A 13,206-nucleotide genomic window follows, 5' to 3' on the forward strand; every position below is an offset into this window, starting at 1 on the left:
GGGCTGATTTTTGGTGATGATGATCTCCTCACCGTAGAGATCATCCTCACCAAAAATCAGCCCATTCCAAAACCTCTAACCCATATTTTGAAAAATGTTTTGCCAAAATGTTTGTCAAAATGTTTGTTGCTGAACATTTCCCATATATATATATATATATGGGGGGCGTTCAATGGCAAACTTTTTAGCAAACTTTTTGGCAAAACATTTTTCAAAACATGAGTTAGAAGCTTTGGAATGGGCTGATTTTTGGTGAGGATGATCTCTACGGTGAGGAGATCATCCTCACCAAAAATCAGCTCATTCCAAAACTTCTAACACCATCAAAAATAGTTTACAAAAATGGACGGTCCACGATTTTTCAACTGGTAAACATGGGTTAGAAGTTTTGGAATGGGCTGATTTTTGGTGAGAATGATCTACTCACCGTAGAGATCATCCTCACCAAAAATCAGCCCATTCCAAAACCTCTAACCCATGTTTTGAAAAATGTTTTGCCAAAAAGTTTGCTAAAAAGTTTGCCCTTGAACGCTACCCTATATATATATATATATATATATATATATAGGGAAATGTTCAGCAACAAACATTTTGACAAACATTTTGGCAAAACATTTTTGAAAATATGGGTTACAGGTTTTGGAATGGGCTGATTTTTGGTGAGGATGATCTCTACAGGGAATAGATCATCATCACCAAAAATCAGCCCATTCCAAAACTTCTAACCCATCAAAAATGGTTTACAAAAAATGGACGGTCCACGATTTTTCAACCTGTTAACATGGGGCTAGAAGTTTTGGAATGGACTGATTTTTTATGAGGATGATCTCCTCACCGTAGAGATCATCCTCACCAAAAATCAGCCCATTCCAAAACCTCTAACCCATGTTTTGAAAAATGTTTTGCTAAAATGTTTGTCAAAATGTTTGTTGCTGAAAGGGACCCATATATATATATATATATATATATATATATATATATATATATATATATATATATATATATATATATATATATATAGGGAAATGTTCAGCACCCTAAGTTTTACCACACATTTTAACAAACGTTTTTTGTCCTACATGGGTTAGAAGTTTTGGAATGAGCTGATTTTTGGTGAGGATGATCTCTATGATTAGAAGATCATCCTCCCCAAAAATCAACCCACTCCGAAATGTTTAGCCCCATGTTTACACGTTGAAAAATCGTGGACCGTCCATTTTTTGTAAATCAATTTTGATGGGGTTAGAAGTTTTGGAATGAGTCATCCTCACCATAGAGATCATCCTCACCAAAAATCAGCTCATTCCGAAACTTCTAACCCATGTAAGACAAAACGCGTTTGTTAAAGTGTGTGGTAAAACTAAGGGTGGCGAACGGGACCCATATATATATATATATATATGGGTCCCGTTCGCCACCCTTAGTTTTACCACACACTTTAACAAACGCGTTTTGTCTTACATGGGTTAGAAGTTTCGGAATGAGCTGATTTTTGGTGAGGATGATCTCTATGGTGAGGAGATCATCCTCACCAAAAATCAGCTCATTCCAAAACTTCTAACCCCATCAAAATTGATTTACAAAAAATGGACGGTCCACGATTTTTCAACGTGTAAACATGGGGCTAAACATTTCGGAATGGGCTGATTTTTGGGGAGGATGATCTTCTAATCATAGAGATCATCCTCACCAAAAATCAGCTCATTCCAAAACTTCTAACCCATGTGGACAAAAAACGTTTGTTAAAGTGTGTGGTAAAACTTAGGGTGCTGAACATTTCACATATATATATATATGGGTCCCTATCCGTGGCCAACAGTTTGGCAAACATTTTGGCAAACATTTTTTCAAAACATGGGTTAGAGGTCTTGGAATGGGCTGATTTTTGGTGAGGATGATCTCTACGGTGAGGAGATCATCCTCACCAAAAATCAGCTCATTCCAAAACTTCTAGCCCCATTTTACAAGTTGAAAAATCGTGAACCGTCCATTTTTTGTAAACCATTTTTGATGAGGTTAGAAGTTTTGGAATGAGCTGATTTTTGGTGAGGATGATCTCCTCACCGTAGAGATCATCCTCACCAAAAATCAGCCCATTCCAAGACCTCTAACCCATGTTTTGAAAAATGTGTTTGCCAAAATGTTTGCCAAACTGTTGGCCATGGATCGCTACCCTATATATATATATATATAGAGGGAGCGGTTCGGCAGCCCTAAAGTTTGTCAAGTTTGGTGCCAAACATTTTTTGTAAATCACTTTTGATGGGGTTAGAAGTTTTGGAATAGGCTGATTTTTTGTGAGGATGATCTCTACGCTGAAGAGATCATTCTCACAAAAAATCAGCTCATTTTAAAACTTCTAACCCTAGTTTACAAGTTGAAGAATCGTGGACCATCTAATTTTTGTAAATCACTTTTGATGGGGTTAGAAGTTTTGGAATAGGCTGATTTTTGGTGAGGATGATCTCCTCATCATAGAGATCATCCACACAAAAAATCAGCTCATTCAAAAGCTTCTAACCCATATTTTGAAAAATGTTTGACACCAAACTTGGCAAACTTTAGGGCTGTTGAACCGTCTCCATATATATATATATATAGGGGACGGTTCGAGGGACATGTTGAAAACAGAATACAAAACCGATGCTTCTCATTCGTTGGATTTGGGGGAACGGACAGTTAAGAACACGTCCCTTGTCAATTTCAATTTAATGAGAAAGAGTTTATTTATTTGTATAAAACTCCCTCATTTTTGTTTTTTTTTAACTAAATCCAAATCCAACGAAATAACTCTCTGTTTCCTTCTCACTCAACTGATAATCCCTTCGTCTCCTTCGAACCCGATCGATTGAAAACCCTTTTCTTTCCTCTCTCGACTGAAATCACAAGGAATCGAATATCACTCTCTATCTCTCAATGCGACTCAAATCTAGACAAGAGATCAGAAAAAAAATACTGGCCTTTTTACAGGTACCCTAGTTTGCTTTTCAGTTCAGTGTCTCATACCACACAATGCCAGAGGGGAGATCCTTTCCTAAAGAAAAGTGAAGAATGAAGAAAAAAAAACAGATTAAAATATGAAGTAAATACTAAAATATGAAGTGTGGGGAATTCTTAAAAATGGTAGAAAACCTCAAGCATGAGTTACATCTTATCCTACATCGTTAAATCGTGGCAATGTTTCTCCTTTGATTCCGTGTTTATTGATGATTCTGTTTTCAAATTCTAATGTCCCAAGCAGAATAAACCTGTCAAAAAGAATTTAAGATGGGTATTTGATATCTAGTTAGAGCTTCTAAGAAGTGGAAGAGAGGACCGATGAGTACAAATGTATATAATTTCTACATGAATATAGATGAACTTAATTATATCTTCTCTTTGGAATCTTTTTAACCAAACCAAAAATACTTAAACCCAAGTTGGGTTGTTGTTGTTAGTTCTTACCAGCTGCAATTTGGATGATTTTACCATATTGTTGCTGGCAGATCGGAAAGTGAATTTAATTGCATTGGTATTGAGAGACATAATTATTGAAGGGGGATCAAAGAAAAAGGTAGTAAGCAATCTTTCAATTTCAAGTATCTTCTCTCAATTCACATGACCATCCCTTTTACCTTTCCTGTCTATCTGATCTGGAAAGAGACACTATGTTCTCATTTCTGTAAGGAGAGGAGATGATGGGTCATGGCAGCTCAACATGACCCTACCCACACCTTCATAGCTAGTTGTTCTTGCTTCTTTTTTTCCCCTTGCATAGAGAGAGAGATCGAGGTCGATCGAGAGAGAGAAAGGTTCCCTGTGGTTTCAGTCGGGAGAGAAAAGAGAAGGGTTTTCAATTGATTGGGTCAAAGGAGATGAAGGGGGTTATTTCGTTGGATTTGGATTTAGTTAAAAGAAAAAACAAAAATGAGGGAGTTTTATACAAATAAATAAACTCTTTCTCATTAAATTGGAATTGACAAGGGCCGCATTCTCAGACGTCCATTCCCCTAAATCCAACGAATGAGAAGCATCAGTTTTGTATTCGGTTTTCAACACGTCCCTCGAACCGTCCCCATATATATATAATTGTGCTTTTGGGCTCATGAATGTTGAAGTAGCAGTATTGGTTTGGCAACATGTATTCACAGAAGCTTCCAAACAGATTCTTCGGAGAAATTATGATATGGTGATTTGTTCAAATCACTATCTTCTTTGATGAGAGTGAATGGCTTCGGAACTTTAGCTCATTTCGGATTGATTTCTTCATCTAAGTCTCTACTCCAAATTGGCAATTGTTCATAATCATGTCGCTTCCTTGACCTCATAAAAGAAGCTAAACTGGTCCTGGATTTTTTTATTGGTACAAACGTTGTACAAAAGAAAGGCTTGGAGTACAAGAAAATAAATATGGAGTGAAGTAAAAGAGTTGCACAACACGTACGATCTACACTTGCTGGCTATAGATGATGAAACTGAGCGACGTTCTTTAGCATTTACATCTACACAACTTTTCCCGAGCGTCAGATTATCAAATTCTTCAATCATTTCCATGCGTGGTTAAACAACAACATTACAATCTGCCTATTCTGCATTCTCGTCTCCTGACCATGGTGTAATGGCTGAACACACATCAGTGAATGCATCTCAAAATAAGAAAGATACAAAGGAAGAACAAAAATTGGGCCAGCTCAATAAGCAAATTCAAAACTTTTAAAGGATTGAATGGGCCTAAAATTTGTCAAAATGATCGAAATGTTGGATCAATTTACATTTATTACAAAATTTCAAAATATGTGATTTTTACCTAAATTTACATTTCTTCTCTAAAAACATCTGGTTCCCATTAATGACAATATGTTGTTTACTTCATCAAAATTGAATCATAGAAGGAAAGAAATAACCACAAGGTACATAAGCAACCTCTGATGCCTTTAGGTACAAATGATTTAGAATCTGTCTGTTTAGAAAGATCCACAGAAGCCTGAGGGAACAAATCTTTCACAACTTCTGCGTAGAAATTTTTATAACAGTTGCACTGACTGTCTGTGTACGACCTGAACACATTCAACTTCCTGTAAAAAGGGCAAAAAAAAAAAAAAAAACATTGTGCCAAACATTTTTCAAATAGGGCGAAGAGATCGTCCTCACCAAATATCAGCTCATTCTAAAACTTGTAACCCTAATTTACAAGCTGAAGACTCGTGGACTGTCCAATTTTTGTAAACCACTTTTGATGGGGTTGAAAGTTTCAATGTTTTAAGATACTATATTGGGATTATCATATATTAGAATTTATTCTAATATAATTAGATTTCTATTTTTGTGTCAATAGAATCTTGATGTCACTGTTATGTATATTTTGTAATATATTAATTTCCTTACAATGTAATATTCAGTTATTCTGTGTATATCTCGTATGATTCTACAACTAGAGAATCATCCAAAGAGGTTTGTATATAAGACAGGTATGTGTTGTAATAGAACTAAGTTTTCTGCAATATAAAATTTTCGTCTTCTCCATTTTATCAGAATGAGCTGATTTTTTGTGAGGATGATCTCCTCATCATAGAGATCATCCTCACAAAAAATCAGTCTATTCCGAAACTTCTTACCCATACATTGAAAAAATGTTTGGCTCTCTTTAAAACCTTCGAACACAACCCATATATGTGTTTTTTTTTTCTTCTGAATACGTATATATAATATACAATACTCTACCACTATGAATCAAGCATTATTAGGAAAATGGATGTATAGATTTCGTACGGAGAATATTATTGGCTGTTAAAACAATCATTTTTTTTTTTTTTTGTGGTGAGGAGATCAAGGGAACATTTCTTGAAGATTTTTCATTAGATGAGAACCTTTGAATGCTTCAAAGTGGTCCTCTCGGATTCCCATAGGGTTTTTTTTTGGTGTATTTGAGTTTTAGCTTGGGTGCTCGTTTATTTTCTATTAGTTGAGTTCTCGTTCATTGGTATGTCCCCTAGACCTCCTTGAGTTATACTTTAGGTGCTTATGTTAACCAACCAACTACTCCAAAAGACCGATCTCAAGGAAAAGGGGAGAATTATGAATATAAGAGGATCATAGGGTTTAACTGGTGTATGACACACCTGAGAGTGGAAGAAAATATACACTCAACACTCCCCCTTACCCATAACGGTGGAAAGATTCGAACCCATAACTCATACGAACTTAGCGCTCTGATACCATATTAACCAACCAACTACTCCAAAAGAAAGATCTCATGGAGAATAAGAGAACTATTAATATAAGAGGGTCACGGGGCTTAACTGGGATATAACACACTTGAAAGTAGAGGAAAATATACACTCAATAGCTTGTTTATGAAATTTTTATAAAAAACTTTAGGATTTTCTACAAAGGGATGGATGCTTGGTTCAAAATTATAAATTGAAGAGAAAATTGAGTAGATTACAAACGATATCATAGAAATTGAAAAGCTAAAAAATGATCTCCTACAAACAAAAAACACTTGGGTCCTTCTACACATATTTATCAAATATTTTAATATTTGTACTCTCAAAATAGTATAGAACTAGTTTAAACCTAAGAATAATATGAAAAAAAATTCTTTTAAGAGTAAGTCATAGGGAAAAGATGATGGATAATAGTTGATAATTATCTACTCATGAGAAAAGTGACATGACAAGCAAGTATTAAAGAATATATTACTGTATTACCATGAGAGATTATGATAAATGATAATTTTGGACCAATAAGCAATTAATGCCCATAGGTCATGAGTTCAATACCTAATATGAGCATTAATTCTTCAAGGGCCACCCATCAAAACAACCTTCACTTACATAATAAGTGTGATGTGCAAGCATTTCACATGCCCTGAGACTAGTCCTTAGACAAGACCATGGTCTATAGATTGGGCAAAGCCCAGATACAGGCCCGATCCACTCCCGATTATCAAAACAACAAAAAAAAAAAATCAAATTTTCTATAAAATTGGGAGGTGTTTGATCCATCATAAGGTTAACTCCAAGAGTGGGCCGGATATACTCAGGCTAATGGGGCCAACCTTGCTCCCACCTCATACAAAAGATAGGTCAGAGTAAAGAGTGAGACCAACAAAAAAATATATATATATTTCAGCAAAATCCTTCCCTTTAAAACTACTTCTTTGAGATTTGAGAAACCAAATTCCAAAGTTCCAATCCCCAGTAGTGGAAGCTAAACCCCCAAAATCTAAATCTCTCTTCAATGTTTGATTGTGAAGGTCCTGACAGTTCATATACATCTTCTGCAACCTACCCATTTCTGAAATGCCATTCTTTCACCTGTAAGTTTCTTAACCTTTTCTTCTCCACAATACTCTCTTTTAATTCCCTTTCTTTCTTTAATTATCTCTGAATTTTCATTTTTTAAATGTGTTTCTCAGTAAAGTTTGGACTTTTTTTAATCCTTCACTACTTGGGGACTTAACCATCTGAGAATATTCACATTCTGTGAAAACCTGCCTTTTTTTTTTCTCTGGAAATTTTGGTGAGAACCTAATGTTTTCTACTTGTAATTAGAGTTGAAATGTGGTTTTTTTTTTTAGGTGTGTCGGGGGTCTCTGTAATTGACTCCACCCAAGAAAAAAAAAAGAATCTTTCTCTCAAGTGGGTTTTGTGTGGAATTGGGTTTTACATTCTACTTGTTGTGTTGATTCTAGTTGTTATAGAAAACCCAGTTTTTGTGTACCATTTAGGCTTTAATGGGTCAAACATTGTCTTTGATTTGCAAATTTATAACTGAAAATCTAGAGTTATGTTAATTTACAACCGCCATAATCGGAGTATATAAATAGCATAACGACGCACGTTCATGAGAAATGATTCAACTATCCAGGAGGTTTAGGCCAAAATTGACCTGAATGGACATTTGTAACCTTCTGATGTATCATAAGTGTTTGTGAAAATATGGTTAATTGTACTGATAAGAAATTGTAGATCAGATGGTTGTGTCATCTGATGGAATTGATAATTTAGCATAGACCTCTTGCATGGACATATTACCAGTCTCTTGCCTTAATGGCACATGTTTGGTTGGATATTTTTCGAAAGGAGATTTAGGTAGTCAGAGCGGATATGAATGTACTTGTGTTAACGGAAGATATGGATTTGGACCAAACTGAATGGAGGAACACGATTCATTCAGCCGACCCCAATTTTTGGGATAAGGTTTCAATGATGATGATGTCACATGAAGGGAAGCTTTTTTTTTTTTTTATAAGTGAAATTTTATTGATAAGAAGACAACAAGTCCTCAAAGAAAACAAACTACAATCTCTCACTACTAACAATATCCTACCTAAACAGAAAATCTTCAAAAACGGCCCTCTAAAATCCTTATACTGCTTACATCAAGAAAACAACACATCAAAAATGTTAAAAATTAACTCTTGCATAGAGCTTTCTTTCCCATCAAACGTGCGCCTGTTCCTTTCTTTACACAAGCCCCAGCAAATTGCTAAGGACAAGAATCTTCTACTTGCCAGAAAAAGAGATGGACATCTGCATGAAGAGAAACTAGATCAATATGAAGCTCATAGAGTAAAATAAACTAGTCTGGTTTTAGAGATAAACGAGTTTCTAATCAACATTCACCTTCTACAACTTCAGAGAATTTTCCTGTACTATAATATTGGGTGAGTTCAGGGGCGGAACTAGTAAGGAGCTGGTGGGGGCAATTGCCCCCACAGAACTTTGAGACACCCCTATATTTTCAACTAATTACATTCCCCATTTGTCCCCACTCCCTCACCTCTCTCCCCATTTGCCCCCACACCCTCATCTCCCTCCAATTTTTGCACCACCCCCCCCCCCCCCCTCCCCCTCTCCCCTCTCAATTTTTTGTTGATGACCTTGCCTCTTGACCGGGCCTTCTCATATACTCATATACTAATTGGAAATGACCGAAATATCCTTTTCTTCAACTTCTAACCAAAAACCTCTGAATTTCTCCATAAAACCATTCATCTTCAAGTTCTTCAACTATACAACTAATTTTGTTTTTGTTTTTGTTTTTTTGTTCAGATTTTCTTTTTTCCATAGAATCTCTCAATACAAATTTGTCCAACATGAAGTCAATATATCTTATATCGAAGCAATACATCTTTTAGATAGATAAATAATGCATGATGTATCCGTGCATCCATAAGCACATCTATACGTTCTCGCACTCATATTTAAGTAGATAGACATTGATGCATCCTTAATTGCGTATGGATACGTGTAGATAGATTATATTTTGGAAGGAAAAGGGGGGGGGGGGGGGGGGGTTCTAATGTTTGAAATGAAGAAGTAAGAAATCTGAGAATCAGAATTGGCCAATTTCTATATGAACATGAATGCTTTGGGTCACACCGTGTATTTTTCTATCAGGAGATCACTGGTTCCAAATTCTCCTCTGAATTGTGCTCTCAATGGCCTTCGGCCACTTTTCACGCCTGTGGTGGATGGTAAGCATCTGCAACTGACCGTGATGCAATCAAAGTATCAAATATCATATGTGAAGAAAATATCTCGTTCATTTACCATCACTAATTCCTTTTTGAGCATTATGGGAGCATTGCAACTCAGTATCAGTGTGGGAGAGTCATCTCAGATTGTAAGATATCTTCAGTCAGAAGTGAGTACGGGCTCATTGCGGGATCAGACTTTCAATGAGGATATTGAGGTTGGTTGTTCTTCTGAGTCTTTAAAAAGGCTTGGTAAGGAGGATAATAAGGAAACCGAAAGACGAAGAAAGATTGGGCTAGCAAACAAAGGGAAAACACCATGGAATAAAGGCAGGAAGCACAGTGCAGGTAAAGACTAATTAAATTTCATTCCTTTATTAGATATCAAACCAGCTCATTTATTAAATTATCACCATTTATTTGCAGAGACCCGTGAGCGGATCAAGGAGAGAACCATAGAGGCTCTGAGAGATCCCAAGGTGAAGTCATGTAAGAATCATTAAATTTCATGATGTTTGTTACAATGATATTTGTTGGAGGAATTATATCAAATACTAGAAACACAAATTTATGCAATTTTCTGTTTTATTTTTCTTTTACCGAATCACTTTGATTAGATTTTTCTATAATAATCTAACTCGTTTTTTTGTTACATTCCTTGCTCCTTTGCAAATAAAATTTATTTATATTTTTTTCTGAAAAATTTCTGACACATTTTATTATCTCATTTCAGGTTCGAAAGAAGATGTCTGAATGCCCCCGTGCTCATAGGTATGAGTATATCCTTCATAAAGAAAGATATTGTTATGTAGGTTGCTATATCTCGCATTCTATCTAAGGCTTAACAAATGATCTTACTCTGCTGGCTTTCTTGAGATTTTCTGACTTCCTGACTTACATGAGCTCTCAGCAACTTGGCTTAGTCATTAACGAACAACTCATGTTGTAACAATTTAAAATAATATTGTTTTTTATTTTACATTTCGTAATTATTGTGTAAGTTGTGGCTCATCCTTCTTACACCGTCAACTAGATAGAATCATGTTTCTTCTTTCTAGAGAATTGATTCCATACATGACTTTCTCAACCTTGAAACTTAAGAATTCAAACCTGATCCCCTCTTGCAGTGAAGAAATCAAGGCAAAAATAGGTGTTGCACAGAGAAAAGTCTGGAGAAAGCGCCTGAAATGGAAAAGATTAGAGGAGAAATTCTATCTGATATGGGCAGAAAGCATTGCAGAATCAGCTAAGAGAGGTGGGAGTGGTCAACAAGAACTAGATTGGGATAGCTATGAGAAGATGAAAGCAGAGATAGCTCTCCAACATCTTCAGCGGGCTGCAGACAAGGCAAAGATGAAGGCAATTGCAAAGTTAAGAGCAGCGAGAGTCGCAAAGGAAAGAGCAGAGAAGATGGCTTGGCGTGCCCAAAAGAAAAAAGAAAAGGAAGAGAAGGCAAAAGCTAGAGGAGAAGTGAAAAGATTACAGAGAAAGTCGGACGGTGAAAAGCAAGAGTTGGCTATTTCCAAGGGATTAAAACTCAAGGCCAGAATAACCAAGGTAGTATAACCATGGTTGCCCCCATGTGTTTCTTAACTGATATCTCCTTAAGAATGAAAAAGTTACCATCTTTTTCGACCATAACAAGCCATGCATGACATATCGAGTACGTCTGTGGGACCTCTCATGCATAGTCACCTAATTCTCTGACTTATTAAAAAAGCCGCAATTAAACCGTGATTTGTTTTCCTTCACTGATTTAATCATGACTTTTTCAATAAGGTGCAACTTTTACGAACTTCGTGACAATTAAATCGGAGTAAAACAAAAGATGAAATTGAAACACTAATAAGAGAAGATGACCTTGATGAAGATGATGGTGACCATTGTATTGATAAAGCATTAGATGATGAGGATGACATTGAATATTTTTATATTTTGAATAATATAAACCTTGAATGTGCTGTGGAGTTGTGGTTACTTGTGGATGCAAGGATGATATCTACACGGGGGTCTGGTGTTTTATTATTGTAGTTTAATATGAGATTTGGTGATATAATATGAGAACACCACACCCAATTTTTCTGATTTTTTTCTCGATTATACCGAATTTTTTGAACTTTTCCCTTGCCGACTTGTTCGAGAACCCCGACTTGGTGACTATGCTCCCATGTAGGAGATTTTTAATGTCAAAAAGGTTTACCTGATTGGATGATTGGAACCATCCTATTGCTACATTTCCTGAATATCAACAAAATCTGATGGATTGGGTGGTTGCCATCATCTAATTGGTTGATTTTGGCATCGGAGATCTCCCGTGTCTTGATGGGTCCCACAAAGAGTCATATGTCCCTTACCCATAGCAACATTCTAGTAATGTGGGTCTTTATTTTTTGTCCAATGTTTCATGTTACTAATGTTAGTATTTGTATTTGGACTTGTAGATTCGCCAGAAGAAGTCTATCGATGGTCAAATCGCTGGTCGAGAAGACATGTCCATTGGCCATCAACCTTCTATTGAGAAATTGGATATCGAGTTTATAAAAAGAGAGAAACTGCGAAGAGAAGTTTCACTTGCAGATCAGATCCGAGCTGCCAAGAAGAAAAGAGCAGAATCTGTTGCAAAGGAAGCCCTGACAACCTCATTGTTCAAATTCTCTGTGGATGAAAGATTAGAACAGTTAGCTTCCTGCAGCAACAGAGTCGTATAATGCAGGGAAAGTATTTTTCGTCCGTGATTAAATTCTCGGCAGCCGTGTGCGTCCTTGGCTCAACATTCAAACAAGCCATGCAAGGATACAATCTTCCAGTTTTTCATGCTTATGAGTAGGAACTTCATCTTCCGGCATAATTGTTACAAGCCACTCTGCACTAAGTCATAATTTCTTGATATCATCTTCAGTGGCAACTGCAGCAATAATTTCAATGGTGACCATGGTTTCATTATGTTTTACACCATTGTTTTTTAAATCTAGTAAATGCATCTGATTTCCCAAGTTTTCGCAATAAGCTTAAGCACACAAACGGCACACATGGCTTATTGCATGATCAAGATTATTTTTTTCTCCCCGTTGATTGCCCACTCTTGTATAAATGATTGCATTGCCACTCTGAAGCTTGGATAAAGAATGGTTGGGCTTAAATACTCGAAGCACCTAGTTTCTTAATTTAGATGTATTTGCTCAGGCTGGCGCATTGTTGGTCCCAAGCCCAGATGAAGAAGGATGGTGGTTGTTAACCAACCAACTACTCCAAAAACTGATCTTTTTGGAGAGGGGAGAACTATGAATATAAGAGGTTCGCGGGCTTAGCTGGGGTATGACACACCCGAGAGTGAGGAAAATATACACTCAACACTCACCCTCACCCATAAGGGTGGAAAGAATCCAATCCGTGACCTATGCGAACCTAGTGTTCTGATACCTTGTTAACCAAACAACTACTCTAAAAGACCAATCGTCTAGAGAGGGGAAGAAGTATGAATATAAGAGGGTCATGGGGCTTAACTGGGGTATGACACACCCAAGAGTGGAGGAAAATATACACTCAACAATTGTGTCAGGTTGACGACAATCAGCAGAAAATGACGTAAAAACCATAACGTGCATCCAGACTGAAAGTAGGATTCACGATTGATACTGATGGAAACAATGATGAGGTGCAACCTCCAATTCAGCTGCCCACCATCTAACCTCGATATTTTGCAAAACATGTTCTCCACTCTTATGGGATAGTTTATTCGTCAC

General features: G+C 36.5%; 1 protein-coding gene across 1 annotated transcript; it reads left to right on the plus strand.

The window, feature by feature from the left end:
• Positions 1-7,091: 7,091 nt before the first annotated feature.
• LOC147390503 (histone-lysine N-methyltransferase, H3 lysine-79 specific-like protein) lies at positions 7,092-12,529 on the plus strand. The gene is made up of 6 exons (XM_086460122.1): positions 7,092-7,300; positions 9,387-9,811; positions 9,890-9,942; positions 10,197-10,234; positions 10,591-11,020; positions 11,905-12,529. Exons 1-6 carry the CDS (start codon positions 7,284-7,286, stop codon positions 12,169-12,171), a joined length of 1,230 nt encoding a protein of 409 aa, XP_086316248.1. The 5' UTR covers positions 7,092-7,283; the 3' UTR covers positions 12,172-12,529.
• Positions 12,530-13,206: the final 677 nt, after the last annotated feature.

The sequence above is a fragment of the Akebia trifoliata genome, chromosome 11 (assembly GCF_017979445.1).
Source record: "Akebia trifoliata isolate Shusen 1 chromosome 11, ASM1797944v1, whole genome shotgun sequence".
Taxonomy (NCBI): Eukaryota; Viridiplantae; Streptophyta; class Magnoliopsida; order Ranunculales; family Lardizabalaceae; genus Akebia; species Akebia trifoliata.

Coding starts and splice junctions, on each gene's coding strand:
- LOC147390503 (XM_086460122.1), top strand. Junction 10,235..10,590: donor GAATGCCCCCGTGCTCATAG/GTATGAGTATAT, acceptor CCCCTCTTGCAG/TGAAGAAATCAAGGCAAAAA. Junction 11,021..11,904: donor TCAAGGCCAGAATAACCAAG/GTAGTATAACCA, acceptor TTGGACTTGTAG/ATTCGCCAGAAGAAGTCTAT.